This window comes from Alosa pseudoharengus, unplaced genomic scaffold (genome assembly GCF_046254945.1).
Source record: "Alosa pseudoharengus isolate Yale_2024_CS ecotype anadromous, Long Island Sound unplaced genomic scaffold, YU_APseudo_1.1 YU_APseudo_1.1_scf_7, whole genome shotgun sequence".
In the NCBI taxonomy this organism is placed as follows: Eukaryota; Metazoa; Chordata; class Actinopteri; order Clupeiformes; family Clupeidae; genus Alosa; species Alosa pseudoharengus.
In genome coordinates, this window is record NW_027468859.1 from 34,487,417 (window position 1) to 34,510,769 (window position 23,353).

The 23,353-nt window shown below is 42.2% G+C and overlaps 2 protein-coding genes across 9 annotated transcripts in view; one reads left to right on the plus strand and one right to left on the minus strand.

The window, feature by feature from the left end:
• LOC143109147 (filamin-A-interacting protein 1-like) overlaps window positions 1-13,471 on the minus strand; it is a 33,308-nt gene extending 19,837 nt beyond the window's left edge. For both annotated transcript variants that reach the window (XM_076271789.1, XM_076271788.1), the window contains exon 1: window positions 13,154-13,471. The gene's annotated coding sequence lies outside the window, so the exon portion shown is untranslated. The remainder of the gene's footprint in view (window positions 1-13,153) is intronic.
• A 5,184-nt stretch (window positions 13,472-18,655) lies between these two features.
• senp6a (SUMO specific peptidase 6a) overlaps window positions 18,656-23,353 on the plus strand; it is a 31,510-nt gene continuing 26,812 nt past the window's right edge. For 2 of the 7 annotated variants that reach the window (XM_076273356.1, XM_076273357.1), the window contains exon 1: window positions 21,799-22,455. In XM_076273356.1, coding sequence (XP_076129471.1) covers window positions 22,322-22,455 — 134 coding nt within the window. In that variant the 5' untranslated portion in view covers window positions 21,799-22,321. Of the gene's footprint in view, window positions 19,002-21,798; window positions 22,456-23,353 lie in introns of those variants that run through there. The other 5 variants (XM_076273359.1, XM_076273360.1, XM_076273358.1 and 2 more) reach the window with 5 other exon arrangements.

Sequence of the window (23,353 nt, forward strand, 5' to 3'; positions counted from 1 at the left end):
CGTGACTCCATTTGTGTTCAAAATGTATACTTTAAAAGAAATTACAAACTAGAGTATCTTTTGATAACCTCTACATAACACAGAATGTGGTTCTTTGACTTATTACTTACACCTGAAGATTTTTTTTAAACTAAGGCTTAGACTCATGTTTGGAGCCTAATACGATTTTGTCTTTTAATTTAGATTTTATTATGCTGGCGGCTAATCACACAATTTTAACATAGTTTGAAAGGGACAGGATTCAGGAAAAGGCTACTGAGACAGGCCCCTCTTCTGTCTGACTCACCTCATGTACCCCTGTATGCATTATAGACTGGCTTCTGACAGAAATGACGTTTTGTGCCAACATGTAGAAACACTAGGCCTACTACAGCCTTTAATTGGTGAATGGAGGTGCAAATTCATTTCTTTGGTTATTTCCGCGATTCACATTAACTGCTATCACGTATTGTCGCCACATTTGATCACGTTTTGCCTGCATGGATGCGCGATTGAGTGCGCATCTAAATATAATATGCAAGATGCAACAATCATTTCTAAGAGGCCTATACACGGTAATTTCTGGCATTACTACTAGCATGTGAATGCATTATTTATGTTGAAAGACGTGAAAGAAATGACACAGGCTTGCACAAATTCATCATTTAAAATAAAACGTTTCACTTTCGCTATCATTGCGAGAATAGGCTACAATATGGAAAATGTTCCCTTTCAGTCTGATCGGCTCCAAACATGTATGGGATTTCCTTAGCCTGTGCTACACCTTTCCAAGAAGTTTTGTGAAAATTGTTCCGGTAGCTTTTGCGATATTGTTGACAGCCCTACCTCACCGCAGTAGGGTGCAGTAAATGGAAGCTTTTGATAGCGAACGCCACTAACGAAAAACGGAAAATCACCAGGACAAACCACTCAGGGGTGTAGACTACTCTGGAACCATAGGTCACTAATTTGTGCGTTATTTACGTTTGATTACATTTCAGATACGTGTTGGTTTCCTGTAGGCCTAGTATAGCGCTTTATTCTTTCTTTATTTTTCTATGTCCGAATATTGGGGGGGACATTTTGGTCATATTTGAATATTGGGGGGGACACGTCCCCCTCAATGTCTATGGTGACTACGGCCCTGTATTTGATATAGGCCTATCTTAGCGATACATTTGAGTTAAATGTCCAGTTACAAGGCAAAGACAAACACCTACCTCACCTAGCAAATAAGATTACTGCATTCACCAAAAAAACTTGAATATGGGACAGGCGCCTCGATCGCGACAGTAGCCTATTATGCCTTTGAGATTTCTGAGCGAAATCGCTGAAACGTCTGATTGGGAGGCACTCTTGTGATCCCATGTATTAAACAATAGGCCTACATCACATCCCTGCAAAGTTTATTTCAAAAATATTTCCCAACCAGCAGTGCTCAGTATGACTGGATTATAGATCCATTTAATGCAGCATGTTGGTATTTCATTGAATATATTGTACAATGCTGTAAAATGGCCTATGCTTCCTAATATGTTGCTGGAAAACAGAAATATGTGTGTTATGTATTTATTTATTATTATATCTGCAGCACCAGCTGATTTTAACTCTGTTGAAGAGGATATATTTAGAACTTGTCATTATTTCAATAAATTTGACAATTTTAAGCTTGACCTACCACTTTCTTAGAGCGATGAGGGACAGGTGGGGCTCGAGAATGCCCCCTTGATCAAAGTGGGGAATGAAAAAAAAAGTTTGAGAACCACTGATCTAGTTTGTTAACTACCACAGTCACGAGTTGGGTCGCGATAGTCTATCATTTTTAAAAAGTGGGTCCCCAGAAAAAAAGTTTGAGAAACACTGAAGTAGCCTAACACAATCCAATGTGTGTCTCAATTGTCCCCCGCTGACCACCTCACACATTTCTCTAGATTTTGCAACGACCTCACAATGCTATAAAATATGCCAGTTTTTAGGACACAGAATAATGTTTGTAATGATACCAGTTACGTTTAACAGTAACATAAGTGTAATGGTGCATGGTGAAGTGAAATTCTTACTTTGGAAAAAAACACTTGCCGATATCCTTGGATGGGAGATACTTGTGTCGTTCAAATTGTCCATGATCAAAGAGGGCACTAATATGCATGTGCATAGCAAAAATCACAACTTGGGCTTGCTGTGCAAGCAAGATATTTAAGGTGTCTCAACTGTACACATGTCTCAACTGTACTTAGTCTACCCTAACACCTTGCCCTCCCTTCCTCTAAATGGCAAATACAAACAAGATGTTAAGGTGATGATACATGGGGCAACTTTTAGGCACATAGTCATGTCCAAAAGCCCTAAAATTATATGATGCTATTGATTAACTGACCTCACTGCAAAGTCTTTGCGGTGGTAGTGTAGTGGTTAAGGAGCTGGGCTAGCGTGCAGTTGTTGGTTCAATTCCCGGCTTCCACCGTTGTGCCCTTGAGCAAGGCATTTAACCCCAAGTTGCTTTGGGGACAATGTGATCCCTTGTAATATAGCTGACATATGTAAGTCACTTTGGTAAAGAAGTGTCTGCTAAATGTAATGTAATGTAACATATAATTAATTTAAAGCTAAAATAGCCTACTGTGCTCTCTGGCTCAAGAGTGGGCAGCCGTGGCCTACTGGTTAGCACTTCGGACCTGTAACTGGAGGGTTGCCGGTTCAAACCCCGACCAGTAGGCACGGCACGCAAGCAAGGCACCTAACCCCTCCCTCCCCGAGCGCCGCTGTTGATGCAGGCAGCTCACTGCGCCGGGATTAGTGTGTGCTTCACCACACTGTGTGTACATTATGTGCTGTGTGTGTTTCACTAATTCATGGATTGGGATAAATGCAGAGACCAAATTTCCCTCACAGGATCAAAAGATAGATAGAAAAGAAAAGATAGAAAAAGAGTGGATTCTGCAAATTATAAGATACCACTCCAACTTCCATCTGACAGTTTTTTACCACTGTTGACACACATTTTCAAAACTCTGTGTCTATTTTTCAAAACTCTACACACAAAGCCAACTATTGCTCACACAAAATGCCTTAAATCTCCAGCAAAATGACACACAACATTCAAAATGGCATGAACACATCTCTAAAGCAAATATTTGCCTCACATTATAAACACTTTTGTCATAATGACATTTTGGATACACCATGCCTTGTTGCTCAAAACTTAAAGCTCTGTCTTTCATGGACTTCTATTTATATGTCCATTCCATACAAGAGTTAAAGTCATCTACAGAGAGAAGTTGAAATACACAGTAAACATTATTGAAACCAAAAATAGTGATTTTTCCCAAATAATTTGCTGTTGTAAAGTATACAGTTGTGAAGTGTACAGCAAAATACAATGCGTGGTCCCACCAGATGTAGATAGATAGATAGATAGATAGATAGATAGATAGATAGATAGATAGATAGATAGATACTTTATTGATCCCCAAGGGGAAATTCAAGAAAGATGTACACGGAGTTAAGGCGACTTTTTGTAGAACATTACGCTAAAGTGATTCATTTTCATTTCAAAATATCTGCATTGTTTTTGAACATTTCAACCAGAAATCATCGCATTTCAACCAGTAACCTGAACAGACTCAAAGGGTCTATAGAAAGTATAGGCTATCTATTCATAGGCCTACAGAGCAATGATTGGATGGTGTCTAGTAAAGTAATGAGTGTTTGTACATTGAGGACTGAGTGTGAGTGTGGCGAATAAGTGTGGCATTTTGATAGGTTGTGTTTGAAAAATGAAATCAAGTTACTTCCTGTTAGATTTTTTTGTGTGTTAGGTAGAAAATTCTGTGTGGTGTTTTGCAAAATGTGTTTTAGGAAATTGAAAACTGAGTCAAACAATGAGAATTGGTGTTTTGCAGATTTGGTGTGGGGTTATGCCGTTCGAAAGACATGTTTAGAAAATTGTGTGACAAGCAAGATTTAGCGGAAGATTTAGTTGAAAAAAACGGCTTACACACTGATACTCAGTGAGACATTTAGGCCCTGTTTACACAACAACGCTCACGGGTGAAAATGACAAAAATACTTTATCAGATACATTTAGACAGCAACAGCGTTTTTGGGCCTTAAAAATGCCAAAAAGTGAAACCACCTTCCACAGTGGTAATCTTAAAAACGCTCCACCGTTGCGTTCCTGTCTAAAGGGTAAAAAAAGCAAAAGTCTGCTCCGATCTGCTCAACGTGTGGCTCTCGTCGCGTACACGTTTACTCTACACCTAGCTACCTGGCGTGCATACTACATCGAATTTCACACACTTTTGCTGTGTGTGTGTGTGTGTGTGTGTGTGTGTGTGTGTGTGTGTGTGTGTGTATGTGTTCAGCATGCTGGCTTGCTTTCTCCACTTGTCAGATTGTCATCTTGCAGGACCAAACATGACTTCAGCACACTGTGATGAGTTTCATGGAGACAACCTGTCTCGGCCTCAGTGATCAAGTGAAGTCCAGTGAGAGACAAACTTTCCATCTCAACCTTGTCCACAACTCATAAAAGTACTAATCACCTTTGTTGTTTTCTGATTGAGCAAGCAAGTCTCCTTTAAGCTCCCCCCACATACACTGGATTGGCTTGAAATGTTTCACATGTCCATCATTCACATGAGGACTATATTCCACATGGTAGGCCTATTTTAAATTGTGATTTACTCTATGTCTGGATCAGTGAAAATTAAAATCATTCCAAACATTGACATAAAAGTTTCACAAAGAAAAAAGGTATTTTTGTAGGTCTCAAAAACTCAAAAACAATTTGTCCTGGTGATGAATTATGAAGTTTTATTTGTGTTTGAATCAGACTTGCTCACTTTTAATGGTTTAGGAGGGAGACTTGAGAAGCTGGTCTCGCTGTGTGTTATATAGCTGGTCTCTCTGTAGAGGATGGCGCACCAACACACTCCAGGCCTATCATATATTTCCTGCACTCGATCAGAAACTCGGGGCGCCACTTGACTGTCAAGAGCAATAACCGGGCCTTGCCAAGTATGAGCAACGTCGCACGGCGTTTTAATCAGGGAATGTGAGGCCATTGTTTCCACTGGTCACACTGAACAAAAGAGTCGACTTTCCTTTGCATCACCAACACCTGGGGGAGCGTTCGCTCTTGCCTTCTTTGGCCACTGATCAGAGACCAGGCAGCAGTGGGAAACCTGTGTGCACACTGTGTACGGACAGAGCCCACGAGAGGTGCATCGCTTCGGCTGACCACAGAGCAGACACACCCCACTCCCCCCCTTGCAGCGTCTTATGACTCGATGGCGTCACTAAACGCACACACACGAACAGCTGAGAAAGTAGCGGCGGGAAGGCTCTCACCCCAAGAGCTTAGCTGAGCTGAACCGAGCGGACCTGTGTGTGTGTGTGTGTGTGTGTGTGTGTGTGTGTGTTGTGGGTCCTGTCTGGCGTGGACGTTTGATAGGATGATTAACGTCTTGTGTGTGTTTGTGCTGATTCATAAAGGTCAGACATAAATCAGAACGCAACCAGCCTGCGCTGTGTGTGTGTGTGTGTGTGTGTGTGCAAGACGTTTTATGGTGCTGCTGGGAGTGATGATGAAACAAGGAGCCCCACAGCTCACACTCACTCACACACACACACACACAGGGGCCTGGGTCGAGTAAAAGCACAGCAGTAACACCAAGGCCCTCTCTGGAAAAGTATGTTGAGGCCACTGAGCGAGGCTAGGCCACCGGGCTCTGATGAAACCAGCATGTGACTTCAGCTGGGAAAATCCTGGCCGCCGAATGGCAGCAGTCAGTTAAGTGCCGATGGTTATTAATAGTTGTTACAGGGAAGCTGCCAACCACTCCTGTGGGCACAGCCCTTTAGGCTGTCTTCATTTTGACTGTCAGCTTGATTTGCTCAAAAACCTTCAGCCCTGAGCACTGTTGACACAAAAAGCAATGTCTCAGATACCTCAGATGTATTGGTAAGAGCAGCAACAGTAATGATGATATTGTAACAAGACAGTTTCTATAGCTGCGATGTCTAAACATAACCAGCACCATGAAAGTCTGTTTTGATGACCTTAAATACAAACATCCTTCTTTCAGTGCAGACAATATTATTAAATGCCAGTGGGTAATATTAAAATCATATGTAACATTTATTTGGGTTTAGTCTGCCAGAATCAGCTTTTTTTGTTGTTTAAGTTGTAAGCTCAGTGTGTTCCATTTACAGAGATACAACTCTACCTCTTAACATTTGCTTCATATTTCTCTCATGGTGGTCTTTTCTGTATTATTTTCAGATTGCACATTAACATGTTTTATGTTACAACATACTTAATCCGTGTCCAACAAATCTCAAAATAACACTATTTTCAACCACCCAGTCAGTGTTGACTTACAATCACCTTGAATTTGGAGGATTGCCTCAGAGCTCAACACTCAGCAGGGCATATTTTTAGCCAACAGGATCATCTGTCCTAGAAATTTCATCATAATCATCGTCATCTGCTTCAATGTTGGAATATATATGACAAATATGACACATAGACATGGCTTACATTCTGCTCATGGACATTATCAGGAGGGCAAAGAGGCACTGGACTTCCCCCCCTACCAAAACAGACAGACAAGACAGACAGAAACAAACACACACACACACACACACCACCCCAACAACCTCGCTCATTCTTGGACATTGGGCCCATGGGTGGCATGCACAGCTGTTTGTTGGTGAAATGGAGTATTTATAGGGCCTCCCCCTAGTTGTGTTTTGGTGCACACAAGAGACACAGAGATGGCTATCCGTTTATCAGACAACAAATGGCAGTTCTCTAGTTGCCCCCCCCAACCCCCCTGCTGATGTCCACCAACACAACACCCAAGCCAGCCCACCTCAGCATAAACAAACCCCGCCGACTGAACGTGGGATTCTTGCTTGCTCTCCTGGTACTTATTAACACTTCCCAAGACCCCTGCAGCGGACATTGTCGGCGTGCCATGCGCCATCATGGACATTCAAAGACGTCTAAATAAAGCACGATCACAGTGCGTACTGATGGAGCCACGGCCTTGCTCACACACGCAAACGACTTTACACACACCACATTCCCTGTTGGAATGACAGCAGGGCTTAACTGGGAAACAAAGTCTGATCTGGTGCCAGCAAGAGGCATCGCTGTAATAGTTGATAGGAGGGATATAAACAGACGAAAGGGGACTGGGTGGCTGCCTTCCTCTGGCATTATCCACCTGCCGTCATCATCGCACATGTTGTGTTCGCAGTAACAGGGAAAGTGCTTCAAGTGAACCTGCCTAATTTAGGCAGTGTGCCTGGAAATTGACCAATGCAAGCATTTTTATACTGCAAGAGGGTAATGATAGTCATCCTTGTCTCAAGTCTCAAAGACAATAATAATAGAAATATGCTTCTTGTGTACACCATGTTAAGATGGAAGAGAGAAAAAATGTTGCCAAAACATGTTTGTATGGGGTTCTTTGTTTTAGATTTCAGTGAGGAATTTGCAGAGTATAAGTTTGAGGAAGTGAGTGAACATTTTTTTCTTCTGTTGTGGTCAGAAGTGCAGTGTGGTCTTGTTCTGTGAAGCACAATACTGTGAGGACAGGTAGCAGGCAGCCCAGAGTATAACCCATCCGCCAGTTGATGGACCACTCCGAGGACCTTTAGCAAAATAACCCCACAGAACAGACTTTGACTCAGCCAAGCGAAGACAGGAATGTGACTAAATAAGGCAAAAGAGAGAGAAATACTTTCTGAGGAGTCCTGCGTGCAGACACCTCCTTTCAACAAAGCAGACATTTCATCTCATAGTGGGGGGAAAAAGTTGAAAAAAGCTTGCAGAAATCGGAAAGAGAAAGTTCCAGAAAAAAAAAAAACACATCAGTGGCCCTTTTAATGTCCCTGTGTGACGACAAGAGTAGAAATCGCAGCGCAAGGTCACACCTCATCATTAACCTTACACTTCATCCATCAAGACATTGAATTTGAATTCTGTGGGAATATTGCTATGCAACACTCCATTAAAACAAACTCGCTCACATGGTGTGACAAACTCGTGTCCATCGGAAACGAGTTGTAGCTGCGACTAACAGCAGAAAGGGGGGGGGGGTGGATTTGTTTGGGTCCTCATTACAGCGTTAAAGCCGCGCGTCTCCAGGGCGAGTCTGCGATTCGCTCTGGTGTATTATATTCTGACACCCTACGAGACTTATGTTTCAGAGTTCAGGACTGGGTCAGGGAGTTGGTGGAGAGTCAGTGCTTTTTTCCTCCGGGCATAAATCCACAGCCCGTGCGTCTGAGGGAGGCTCCTGTAGGTTGCCGCCATAAAGCCAGTTTTCCACCACTCTGTGTCAGCAGCGCCCGCGGCCGCCAGACAGAGTGACCTCTTTGACCTCCGAGCCCACAGCGGGATGGGAATACCAGGGCCTGGGAGGTCCTGAAGAGCTGGCCCGAGTGAAAACAACTGCAAGCGGAGAGAAACGGTCCTCTAGACTTGGCCAGTGCTGTCTAGTGAAAAGGATCGTGGTGATTTTGTGTGGTGATTTTTCTGCTTTAGCTGGTGTTTGTTTTGTCTGATTTAGAGGTTCTTCCTGCTGAGGGAGTTGTGTTGTAAAATGTATTTGCTGCAATTATGTTCGGCCAAGATATATTGCTTCCTACAGAGATGTCGACTGTAAGCATGGAGTTCATGTTTATTCTGTGATGCAATCTCATATGTAACCACTGCATGTTTCCACTTTCAGATGAATAAAGATAAGCAGGGATCCAACATGCCTGTCTGTCTACCATTAGGACATAATGTAGCCTATTCCTATGACACATTAGTACAGTAGGACCAGAATATCTCTGCTGAGGTTAGATTACAATCTGTAGTATTCCAAGCAGGAGACACAAATATAGGACTCTTTGCAGCGGTCTACATTAGACTAAGCACTTCCTGTTTCATTGGGCAAGTGCATGATAGCCATCTGCTGTTTCCTGGCCGACCATCATTTGACATCATTTAGAACGTTCCAAATGGCGTCTATGAAGTCACACACTAGACACTAGAACAAAGCCAGATAGGATGCTTGTACCATATCACACAAGTGGGGAAAAAAGAGGAAATGCCATAAAGATATGGACTGCACTACAAACACACACACACACACACACACACACACACACAAACACAGCATGCACAGTTTCTGTTATGCAGAGCAGTGCACTGATTATGTCTTCATAAACCTTTGTTAAAGACTGACCAACACCTCTGTCCATATGTTAATTCTCTCAGTGTTCTAATTAAATAAGACAGGTCAGTGCTTGCTGCCGTACAAGGGTAGCAGAAGGGGTGAAGGACAAGAGCGCAGAATTCCTTTGAATGGTGGAGTAAAAATAGAGGCTGTAAACTTGGCCTGGTCCAAGGCTATATACAACCAGAATCTAGCACAGCACAGGGGAGTTTGTGTGCTGTCGAACAGTTTTCCTGAATCTCATCTCTTCCATTCGATTATGTTTCATCACAATGTGTCTTTTTGTATCAGGCTACACAGCAAATGAAATGAAAACGTTGGAATGCGAAACATTACAGCCCACTGCAGATATTTGATCTACTTTGGAAATGTCCAGTTCTCGCAGCAGACCAAAGTGTGGATAGCCTACTATCCTATCTGACCAAAGCGCCGGCTGTCAGTGGAAGAAGAATTAGATTGATAAGGCATGTTCCATCCCTAAATGCTGCGCTTCAAAAGGGCCAAGAGTGGGCTGGCCAGGCCATAGCAGTGACATCACAGGCCAGATGTACTGTAGTTCTTGAACAGCCTGGTTTCACATGCCTTTCTGATGGGATGGGGATGAAGTCACTTCCCTCATAAAGTGGGTGAAAGAGAGAGAGAGAGAGTAAGAGAGAGAGAGAGAGAGAGAATGGGGTGGATAACTGCTGACTGTGTTATTTGTCTATTTCTCCGTCTATGTCAACATTTTTGGCCAGTTGTATACATAAACCCAAAAGCATTTTTGCAAATTTGTGGTTATCTTCTCTGCTAACAAATGTGTCATAACTTCTGGCAAATAGACCTTAGAGCATTTTCTCACACACATGAATTTCATGTGAACTCACGGCAGAAAATAAATTCAGTGTGCAAGGCATTACTTGAAAAGTGCTTTGTAACACATTCACTAACTGACTTAAAATAAAAAAAAGCTCTTAAAACGGTACAAATCCTGAGGGATAGCACCGTTGCCATAGCAATACAGCATCCACCAACAATGGCATGACAGCGTTTGAATTACTGATTTAATTAATATCACAATCCATATGTTACCACTCATGTGCAGTATTTTTTTGTGATCAACATTGTTTATTAGAAAAGACTTATGTCATAGGCACTGTTTACATTGGACATACAAACCACACAAACCACAGAACACTCGTGTGCAGTAGGCTATATGATCACGCCAACTCCTGAGCAAACTCACTATGTTGCTATTCTATTTTGGCCTCCCCATGCCAGCTCTAGAGGTGCAAATGATAATACCCATCAGACCAAGAGTGTAAACAAGTATCCATTACCACAACAAACCACGCAGGACGGGAGCCTCTCCACCCCATGAGTCATGGCTCCTCGGCCACCTAGGTGCAGTCAATAAGCGGCTGATGATTTCACCGCTGTTTCTACAGGGGGGCTTCGGTGGTCAAATGTGAATGTCACATTCCACGGGTTAGTCATTTAAAGCTGCATACGCATCTAGATGAGACACTCGGCAGATGAGAGAGTCACTCTCCCCTAAGTGTGACTGGATGACTGGTGTCACACTGTACAGACACCACAAATGATTTGGTGTCCTCTTTAATGTTACTGCTAGGCCTCACTGTTTGTATATAAAAGGCCAAATATTTACTGCACATTATAGCTATGGAAGTAATATTTATATTATTGTGCTCCATGCCTTTTCAGCTGCTGGAAAGATCATTATGACTTTATACACAAGCCAGAGTCTTAACACTGCAGTGCTCTTGACAGTTACGTGTGTCTCATCAGTCCACGAGAGAAAATAGCTTAGCAAACACCCCAAACCCATCCTTGTTTTGTTGTCATAGTAACAATGGCCGGACACAAAGCCAGAAGGGCTGCTGTGTGTTCCATGCCGAGGCTGCAGAGCCGAATTAGCCGGCTGATCTCATGGCCCCCAGCGTCTTATCACTCAGCGTTTGGCTGCGAACGTCAACAGTGACAGGGACTCCTGCACAGGGACAGGGATGATTTAAAGCAACACAATCAGCCGATTACTGTACCGAAATGCAGTGCTACACATCTCTTTATCTCTTTTCCTTTATCTGTCAGTGAGCATGTGAAGAAGGAGGGAAATCTGTCTTGGTGTTAATGTTACTGAGCTACCCAGGCAATGTCTCTAAAACCACTCTGGCTCCTTGGTGTTAATGTTACTGAGCTACCCAAGCAATAGTCTCAAAACTCACTCTAGCTCCTTGGGGGCAGAGGGAATGGAAAAACCAAATAGACAAACCTCTGTATAATGACATGGTATATTGGGGCAGATTTACAGAGAATTACAGGGGATAAATCACTTTTTATTGCTCTGTGACAGCTTCACAATGACAACTCAACACGTTCCCTCACACTGACCGTATGAGATCTAACGAGATCTTTTCAAGATGTAAGCAGAACTAGAGGCACAAGTGAACTGTCAAATAGATATCTAATCATATATCACCATATCATAGTAGAGTAACAACTGCAACCGTTTTTTTTTATCCTCGACAATGTAGTTCCAAATCGAGTGTCATAAAAACAAGCAGGGGAACGGGTAGGAAAAAGCCCATCATGGAACACGTTTTTCTCAACAAGATGTGGGAAAGCATACCCAATCTGGTTTCACAGCCTAAAACCACAGAAACAAAAAGAAAAAGACAGAGGGGGTTGGCACCTTCTGACGACAACACTGGCTGCTGATGGTATGCCTACAGAGCAGGAAGTCTGTCAGGGATCCCCTTGTGCTCCCCCACAGATCCTCGGGGACAGAATAATTATGTCTCACGACACAAACAAAAAGTACACATAAACCAGAACTCTCAAGCCTCCCACACTGGTGAAGAAAGGGGGAGTGCAGAGCGTGGGTTTCAAAGTCTGTTATTAAGGTTTGTCATCCAGATAGTTCCCTGGCAGCACACTAAACAAATTCATTATCATCCTCCGAGAGTGGTTTGTGATCATATCTCATCTGGCTTTAAATCCTCCAAGAGCCGAGGATGCTGAATTCTGTGAAAAGCCACTTGAAGAATTCGTCTCTGTCCAGAGTGAGACTTAGAAACTTATTTTTTATGCCCTCCCATTCTAATGTAAACAGTAGAAACGCCAAGCTTAGCTGTTCTGTGTCTACTTTAAATCTGTCTCAAGAGAATAATTTATCTAGCTTAGGACGTCATGCGGTGGTCTCTGTAGCATCAGAGGATTTGCTCCTCCAGCCCCCAAAACACACACACACACACACACACACACACACACACACACACAGACAAAATACTGAAGTTCAGTAAAAGTAGCTTGATGGTTCCATGGCTTATCACTGCATCTAGATCTGTGCAGCTGTTTCAAGTGTTATTATTCCTCATTTGTCCGCTCCCCAGAGAATGAGCAGAAGCACTCTTTTGGTTAGAGATGTAATCAATTAATGCTCCCTTTCTAATGTACCATTTCCTGAGTGCGGGGAACATTTACTGAAAATCAGCCTGCCGGCACATCCCACAGCCCTTCCACAACTCATTGATTCAAATGATGTGCTTCCCACTGAACGATTCATGAGTCACTCTCACACACACTCACAGAGACACCCTTTTACTCATACAGACACTCACAGGCACCACACACACACACAAACTATGGTGGATGGTCCTCTTATTCATATGAATAATAGCCAGCAATTTGATACACTGTCAAAGAAGCAAAGTACAGGCTATTTCAGACTGTAATATGTCTGTAAACAAACACTACATTAATCTCTTAGTGACATAACCTTCACTGTCATCTGTCACTTTCTGACTATGAAATACAGTTTATTACATTTCAATATACAGGACAGATCTAGTTATCTCTACCAGTTTAGCGTGTGTTTTTATCTTGCTCTCATGTCATAAGCTAGAACAGACTGAAACTGAAGTTCGCTGCCTTACCTGTCTACAGTGGTCCAAGTCCAGCCGACAGCTCACACCTGAGAGGCAACAGCTGCTGAGAGTTAGGAACCAGCACAAGGACAGAGAGAACCCTCCTCAGAACTCTTCACTTCCAAGCCTCTGTGTCCAAAACACTTTTTTTTTTTACAAAGACACCCACTCCTCTTCCTCTATACTCTCCTCTGCTCTCCTTTGGCTCCTCAAGTTCTCTGTTCGGTAGAGCTGCGGCGCTCAGGGAGATACTGTAAACGTTACCACTGGAGAGATCCTGCTTTTGTCTTCTCACAAAGTTTTGAGCCAGCAGGGAGACTCGCACCGACTGTGAGCGCTAAGAGCGTGGGTGAGCGTGAGTGTGAGTGAGCGAGTGAGTGAGACCAGGAGGGGGGGGGGGGGGGGGTGGGGGTCAGTCAGAGCTGCTGCTCTCTTTATCACTATACTGTTTCTTTGAGAAGTTAATTTCTGCCTTTCCTCTCTGACCACAGCAGCAGACACCCAAGTGAACCAGAAGAATAATTCAGTCTGTTTTTGTCAAGAGTCAGCCTATCTATCTTCTTTCCCTCTCTTTCTCTCTCTCTCTCTCTCTCTCTCTCTCTCTCTCTGTGTTATGTTTTGACTCAGAGAGGAGTTTGAGGCTGACTGAAAAGGAGGGCTAAATTTAAGATGAGCTCTCAGGCACTCATAGCTTTTAACAGCTGAGATTCAGGCATGTGCCTTCCAAGTCCTCTATGATAGCTGAGCCATCGGATTCCCCCATTCAAGTGGAGTCCAGCTTAACCGTTCCAGCAAAATGCAAAGTTAGAAATGGAACAGTCTCTGGGCAGATGGGGAAAATATCAACTGTACATGCATACAGCCACTTGGTCACAAATGCAATACATGCACATGCATTATATATGAATTTTAGTCAATCTGTTTGTCATCTATATATTGTAGAAGATCTGTTTCTGTTGCAATTATCATATTTTGATCAAAAACTTTCACATTTTGTTTTTACTCTCCACATTGTGAAACAAGACACTGCCAAGAACACTGGCTGGGTTGTGGTACATTATTTAAAAATGATTTCATGGTATCACACGCAAACTGTGTAAACACCAGCGTTTTGACACTACGGTGTTTGCTATGTACATTGTGTGACCTTGCGTCTGCATTACACAATGGTGGCCATATCAATGTCTTGTGTAAGACTAAGACTAATGCAACTAATCTCACAGAGTGGATTGTTCTATTAACCATCAGTTCCATTCTATCAGTACCAAATTTCCCTCACGGGATCAAAAAAGTATATATACTTAATACTTAAAGACACTTCTTACTCAGGGATTATTCCACCACTTTAGAAGGTGCTTTTCAGATGAAATGCTTCAATTCACTCAGACACATTGCTCAGTTGTACTTGCTTTAAGAGTAAAGGCTAAACCCAGAATCTGGGCAGGTGTTTGTTATTCCAGTTCCTTTATAAATTATGACATGTACCGTACACTTCAGCACACACACACACACACACACTGCAGCACACACACAAACACAGACACATACACCGAACACTTTGCAGTATCATGGACACAGATGTGCTTGCTCTGAGGTAATAAAATGCTCAATGTGTTTTGATTGAATCTCAAAATCCATACACACCCATATGAAGTCATGGGTTGTCTCGGTTGATTGTTGCAAAACAAGGGGAACTCTGTAGTTTTAGGTCATACTTTAGATGGTGGTCTTCAAACTGAAATGTTACATTTACATTTGGAAAAATGGAATGTAGTCATGAAAACTACTCAGGAGTTTAATGTTGTGACACATACTCATTGGTAGGTTATGAAGGGCAATTATACTGCAGTACTGTATTTGTGCGTTAGTGTGTTTCATGATCTAAAAGCATGGAACTGATTCAGCAAAAGCAAACACACCTATTTGGAACAACTTTGGTCTGATGTCCTCGTATCCCCTGCTGAGCTTAAGAGCAATTCCACAGTGAGTGGACAGTCAGCCAAGCTCATTAGATGTAATTGAGTCACTGAGAGGCTCTATGTCCTCCTCTTCCTGCTAATGTTCTGAGGTGGTCATCATATTTCAAACCAGAGGAAAATCGGACTGTGTTGTCTCTGCTTTCGTATATCAGTGCCGGAAGATACATTAAGTAAACTCTATGTGTCCATTTGGATTTGGAATGCTTTCCGAAAGCAATTCTCTTCTGGCTTTTACATGTCCACTCCACTTACTCACGATAGACAGAAAGGTAGAATTAAAGCATCGGGCTTGAACGTTCTAGATGCATATACAGTAAATTCCTGTGTATTAGCCGCACCATGTATACACTGCTTGACAGTGTTTTATTTCAATTCAAAAGACAAAATCGTGTACTGACCAACAGCCCAATGAATCAGAATCAGATCAGTGCTTTAATCAGACAGAAGAATGAAGAAGATAAATGCACTCCCATGTATAGCTCGCCCTGTGTAGCATTAAACAATGCTGAACATCTTCCAATGTTCAATTAGGTGGGGGAAATCCTGGATGAGACACTTGATCCGGATCCTCTCCAAAATGAAATAGGTTCATCCTTGGTCCACAACACCCCTCCCCCAAGTTTCATGAAAATCGCTCCCATAGTTTTTGCACTCTCCTGCTGATAAGCAAACATACAAATTGAATGGGGGGGGGGGGGTACATAACTTCCTTTGGTGGAAGCAGTAAAAATCAGATCTATCCTATAAAGGGTTAGATCTTGAGATGATTATGTAATACTTTTTGATTTACTTTAATTAATTGAAAATGCGACATGGCATTTTAATAGTGTCATTGTGTTCAGGTCACACTGGCTTAGCGTTTGATAGTCACATTAAGGCTGACAGACGTGGCATGACAGGATGAATATCTATATCTAGCACTAGTGATCACATGGCAACAAGGTCTATTTTTGTGATGTATTTAATAGGCTATAAAATAAAGGTAGGCCTACATGTCACGCTTTATGTGTTTGTGGAACCAAAACAGTAAGAGATGCACTGTAATGTATTTAGTTCATTTTGCTGATGTGCACCTTGGATGTGTTTTGCCCATGTGAGTGCAAAGTATGGCACGCTCTTTATTTCCACTGAGTTGAGGTTTACTTACAACCAGGAAGGTGTTTGAGATTGGGGGATCAACAGGGTGTAGGGAGAGCACACAATTATTATTCTTATCTGATGCAATCAAAAACTGTGAGACTGTTCTTCAGAGGAGCCATATAGAACTGAAAAAACTACACATTTACCATTTTAACAAGAGAAAAATGTCACAATTATGAAAGCAGGAAAACGTTTTTGCAGCATGAAAAAAGATTGGGGTGTTATGGATATTCTGTCATTTTTACCATAGTGTGTTCAAACTTTACTTAAGTTGTTATAAAGCCATATTTCTTGCATAACAGCCTACAACTACGCCTAACGGTCTATAACTCGGCTTTTACTGTCTCTTCACTTAGAGCCATTGCTTGGTAGGATGCAGGCAGATTTTTTGACTCACACTCATCAATAAAACATACAATATGTTGTACTTCATGCATTTATGGATTCATTTTGTTTTGGAGTGGGTTGTGGTGGTGTTGATGAGGGGATTCCCCTATTTGCTACACCTCTGCTTATTACATTAAAATATGGGTATTTATTCTGAGGTTGTCATCGACTTTATTGGGAGTGTATCTCATGACACATATTGCTGTCATTTTAAGTAATTTAAGTACATGTTATTGTGGCTATGTACTGTATATCTCACAAACCATATTGCTGACCGTCATTTTAATAATGCCATGTACATGTTGTGGCTGTGTAAGGTGTTACTGAGTGATTAATGTACTGTACTGTCATACTCCAGTGTGCTGTCATTTATTGGTAATTAAAACTGAATGAATAACAATAATGGAGATTGTATACCAGTAAAGCCATGATTTTTTTTTACCAATTTGCAAAAAAGTGTAGCTTTTTAGTGTCGTGAAATATTTTCTCCAATAATGGATACACAATAATAATGCCCCAAGGGGTACTTGAAATACTGTTTCAGTTAATTTGATATAATCTGCAATGTGAGGATGAGAACAAACAGTGACTTGTTTCTTGTTTCCACATAAAAGATTCACACATATGTAAGTTATGAAGTTGACCTTGGGCCCCCAGTGGGTGGATATGCAGTGACGGAATTCCTGCATGCCATTGACGAGCCTATTAAATCATCACATGAGTAATTGGACAACATTTTGCAGTTTTATTTCATGTCTCACGCTTGTTGATCTGTGGAAACCGTTTCTGGGATCTATATTATCCATACTAATCATGAACCTGCAGTATGTTCTGTGAATTGAATTTCCCCTGGGGATCAATAAAGTATCTATCTATCTATCTAGCTATCTATCTATCTATCTAAGACAGCCTAACCTAGAAACAAAATGAGCACATTTAATTAAGCTTATCAAATGACACCGTTTCCGTTTATGCTACCCATACATCAGAAGACTTTGCTATATTAGGCCTAAGATACTACAAATGCTTAATATTAGCCTGTCAGATCTTGACCAGGTCTGGACGTTAGGTCTAAACCAAAATGAGAGCTATTGCCTATAGTAGACTACCCTACTATCAAAAACATTCTGAGAGCAGATAAAGTGGGAGTAGCCAACTCAGTGTCTGTAAAATCAGGTGAAACATGTAGGCTACATCCATGTGCATGTGCAGTAGGGCAAAAGTCAGGTAGGCTAGTTATGAGTACACACATAATTGCTCATGTGTAGAATGTCAGGTTTTATCAGAAAAAAGCAAAGCTCAGAGTAGACAGATCCAGAAACCAGTGGGATTTGAGTAGAATCATATAATGTAATGTCTAGCCTACAGGTTTCCACTGCTAGATCAGAGCATTACCTGCCATGTCTAGTCACAGCTATAGCTGTCTGGTAACTCGGGTGTAACAACAGTGGTATTTGGCGCCACCTACCAGTTAAATTAGCATTAACTCGATATCTTACCTAAGAGTGTAGATTTTGATTTTTGGCCCTCAGATTGTGGACTTTTGCCTATGTGCTGAAGTCATTTCAGTACAAAAACAAACACACGGGGCAATACTTAACGTTGGCCATATAATGAGTTATGGAAATAACAACCAACTTGATATTTTTATGTTTATAACCTAAGTAAGTATAAGTACTAAGAAAGTATGCTTAGGCTAGGACTTGCCTGGAAAGAAACATGTTACAATTTACTAGAGCTGTCTCCTAAAACAGAAGCTATAGTTTTTGATTTGCCCTGTTCCATCGCCTGCTACTGGCTGAAACTTCTGCCACTTCAGGACTTATTCACTCAATCAGATATTTAACACTTTTGACACATATGACAAGTAGGCCTGCTGTAAACTATCGTTTATTTCTTATTTTTGAATTTAAAGGACATTTATAATCAACGTGTAGAAGAAAACATACTGACGTTATTTGACGTTACAGCTAAACTTGGCAGGTCACATTGGAGGTAGCTAGCAGCAGGATGGATATAGCAAATACCAAACAACAGGGGTGGACAGCGCCACGCTAGCGTTAGCTAAACTCTTCTAAAACAAATTGAATCTTGGTGTGCAATGCATAAATACAATATAAAACGACATATTGGTTTAACTGACGTCTGTATGCATCCATCTCTGAAATATATATGAAGATTACAAAACATATTTTCTTGACAGTGAAAAATACTGGAGCTGCATTCTGGTGTACAACTAGCAGCAGGCGCCAAGTCTCATTCGGCAACGTAGCTAGAGAACTGAGGAGCACTCATCCTCCGTCGATGACAACATGGAGTAAACATGGCCCACAAGAGCATTTTTATTGAAGGTAAGCTATTACGCTTTTCTTTTAAGCCATTTCGTGTCGTCTTCCATCTATTGCATCGCTCTTGTTGAGATGTATATACATTTGTAGTTTCAACGACAATTGATGGGAAACGAAAATATTTATAACGGTAGAAATATTTCTTTAGAGGGATAGATTCTAGCTTGCCATGCTAACTGGTTCAGAGGCATTTATGTGCAGCAGCACGGCGGGTAGCCTGCTGGCTGGAAGCTCACCATTGATTGTTAGCAGGCAGCTATCATTTCGATACACTCGTATTTTGTGATAGGAAATGTTTTCTGTTGAAGCACACGTTGCATTAATTTATATTCCGTATTTGTCAATAATGGATCATTACGGATGGGAATTTCTATCATGTCATGATAATCCAACCTCTTTACCTTATACTAATTCTTGGACTACATTAGCTAGCATACCTCCCTCCGCGAATCCAGCGGCTCGAGGTGTCTGCAAGTTTGGTAGCTATGAAGATGCTAGCGAGCTAACTAGCCAGTTTAAAGTAATTGTACGTAGCTAACGTTGGATTAGCTAACGTCAGCGATACTAATAAGACTCAATCCAGTTTTACAGTGTATGTTTTCTGTTATACTGCCCACGGGAATATGTAAATGTTACTCGCGATTTCACATTAGATGCTTTTTAAATGAACTGGCTGTAATGCATATATTGCCCAGGGGCACTGGACAAGATTAACGTTACAGACAAATGTGCAATCCTGATGTTTTGTCTGCCTGTGTTGAGCGGCCTCGGCCTGCTAATGTTGAATGGTTCAGTTGTTTGGTAGCCAACAAAATGGCATTTGCTTCAATAAGACAATACTACTCTGATATGAACAGACACATCTACGGTGATACATCAAGTGTATGACACTGGGAAGGTTTAACAATGCTCATTTCTCTGCTGGATTCATTCGCATGCCTGCTGTTAGCAAACGAGTAAACTGGAGAATCTCCATTACACACTTCTTAGCTAGCTAATATAGGCCTGGAACTCAAATATGCACAAAAGAAGAGAGAACATTTTCTGTAAATCTTTTTCTTTTCACATATTAAAGTGTAAATATTTACAGATCTTGATGTCTTCCACGCACGTCATTCAGTAAGCTTCAAAACAGCCTAGCTTTCAACCTCAAACCTCTTACTGATTTGTTAGCCACTAAAGTTGATCAACTTGATAGGAAAAATTAATTGAAGAAACTGACACATGATATATGTGGAATGCACCATGTCTTATTTTAGTCAATACTCTTAAAGCACTTTCACAGATGAACATATAAGTATTTTTGTTAAAACAACACCAGCTATGCTTACATTTAAAGAGGCATATTAACTTGCCAGATGACCTGTCACATTTGCTCACAAGCTTGCCACTGTGATAGACTTCTGTAGCCTTCAGTTATTGTGCAGCCTATAAACAACTGATGGCTACTTCAGCACATAAAATATATTTCTGAACTGAAATGAAATGGCTTGCTTTAGGGCAGTATGGTGTCTCTTCCTGAGGATATGGCTCCAGATCAGTCAGACCTGCACAGGCAAGGAAAGAAATGTCATTTATAAATGAACACTCACAGTGGCAACACACCACATAATTGTAATATTTAATACAATTGTGCAATAGGCTGAATGTTCTTGGCTTGATTGGCTGTGTGCGCGTCCGTAGTTCACTTTTTGTTTGGTCGATCAAATCTATACAACAGTCCTACCCCACACATATTTAAGTGTATATAAGCCTGTGTGTACTGACAGCTCATAAATGCCAAGATTAGGCTGATGTAGATAACTAGGCCTAGCTGCCCTAGCTGGGACTGGTTTGACTGTTTTGGCGTCAGCCTCCATGGGGGTGCCCATGAGTAGCACGCTGAAAACTGGCACGCTGGCCTCTGTCACGGCATCCAATTTAACACTGCACTCAGTGTGTGGAACACCCTGCAAGTGGCGCAGCCCATTTCTTATTTAGGTGCTAATGCCTCAAAGGCATTCTGATAGAACAAATATCCATTGAACTACGTGGTGTGGAATACAAACACTAGCCTTACAGCAAGTCAGGGATGATATACCCCTTCCAATTGGCACAGTTGAGCTTTTGGTTCATGCCACTTATTTTATAAAGAACATTTTGGAACTGTAGCCTAACTCAAGGCACTGATTTATTATGTCTAAACCTCTTAAAATAATATTTAGTATATAAAGCCCAGTCAATCAGTAGGTTCTAAGGTTTCAGGCCAGAATTAAGCTGCTAAAGACTCTAGATGAGAGGGATGATTTTACAATGACAATATTGTGCCTGCCCTTGACTTAGGCCTATTCAATTATTTTTGAAATCCATTATTGAACTCTTTAAAAAAGAGAGTAGATCATAGCAAAGCTTGGAGACGAATAGTGACCCAAGTCCGCAGCAGTATTGCGAATCATGTAAGCTGGTTATAAAATGATGATCTAGCACTGCTCCTCTAGGAAATGGCCCATCACTTCCCCGTTCGGAAGCTACGTGTCTGTGTGTCTGTGTGTGTGTGTGTGTGTGTGTGTGTGTGTGTGTGTGTGTGTGTGTGTGTGTGTGTGTGTGTGTGTGTGTGTGTGTGTGTTTTAGAGGGGGTGGCAAGAGTAGGTGCGCAAAGCGACCCAGTGTGGCCTGGCCTGGTTTCGTCTCGGTCTTTCTACGCTTGCATAATGAGGGAGGGAGCTACTTAGCAAGTCACCTCACAGGAAGAAAAGAATAAAATAAGATCCCAGTTAGATGCCATTCTCCATTTCTGTCCCTTTGTCAAAGCTGTTGTCAGCCCCCGGTACAAATGGTCTCATTTCGTAATTATCAGATAAGGTGATTATTGAAATCGTCGTCCACTTTGGCTGTCTTAGATCATGGTGCTGTAGTCACCCATTTCATCGCGGTCCAGATGGATGAAAAGAGTCCTTTCATGGTCCACAATGGATGCATTCTGGTGGCAGAAGCAGGTGGTTTCGTCAAGGCCTTTTGTGTCTTGTAGTCAATAGAATGTAGGCGACCAGCACAGGGCTCGAACTCTGCTGTTCTGTTTTTTGCATCTACATGACGACTGCAACAATAGTGTAGCAAAGTTGCCGCAACAGAATTTCCGGGAAAGGAACAATAGTACCAGCACAGCGTTACCTAACCGCTAGCGCTAGAATACTAGTAATGCAGGAGCGAGCACACAGTGTCACAACTTGTGTTTGTGACGAAGAGGAAAATACCTTGGCTGTCCACATACACCTTAACTGCTATGATATACATTGGTTGTGTGAGGCTGCTACCAGCAGCCTTGCCGGACTAATTGTGGTGTGATGTTTTCTTGTTTCCCCTGCCTCCTACCTACCCTTCTAGCTCTAGATAGATCAGAGGCCAAGAGAGATGGAGGTTACAGACAGAACTGGAGCTTCTCTCTCTCTGGTGACTGTGAGGAGCAGAGGAGGCATGAGTAAGCCCTTCTCTCTCTCTCCCTCTCCCTCTCTCTTTCTCTTTCTCTCGCACTTTCTCAGTCCCTGTCTTCTCACACAGTCTTGTCTATCTCTCCCACTCCATCTCTTTTCCTTCCTTCTTTACCTTCCTCCTTTCTCTCTCCTTTCTCTCTCTCTAGCTGCAAAAGCCTCTCCCCGACCCCGCTGTGCTCTTTGTCTATTTCCGTCAGCTTCTCCTTCTATCTCGCTTCCTGCCTGTTTGTCTCCGTCTCCCTCTGTCACCCCTCCACGCTCTCTCTGAAGCTCATCTCATGCATTCTGAGCTCTCCTGCTTCAGTGCCACCCACCCACAAAGCCACCACCACCCACCCACCCACAAAGCCACCACCACCCACCCCTCATCTCGCAGACACGCTGATCGATCCCCGAGCTTCAATTGAGACGGTCACACCTGTGGTCTCATGATTTCGGCGGCATAATGGCAGCGGTGTTGTATTCCCCGTGCTGCTGGTGCGAACCTCACAGGGCCTATTATTAAAAAGCCAGCGCACTTGAGGCTGCAATTTTCTGATTTCAATCAGACACTGCCAGCCTAAGCTTCCATTATCTAGTTATTGTTGCATCCAAAAATGCAGCGCGTATGCACACTGTCATTATCCTCCACATCGAAGAGAGGAAATGACGACCAGCCATGCTCAGATTTGTACATAGTCTCTCTGTCAGTACAAGCTGAGAAAAGGGCTCAACGACATTTGCACATCACATTATACCAAGCATGAGGTGGTTGAATGTGTTGCTTTGAGTGTCTCTTTCTCCCTCCTCACAATGGTCAGAACGGAGTTGTCTTTTAATGAACACGCTGGCTCTTGTCTCCTCTCTCTCTCTCTCTCTCTCTCTGTCCTCTTCTGTCTGTTTTGC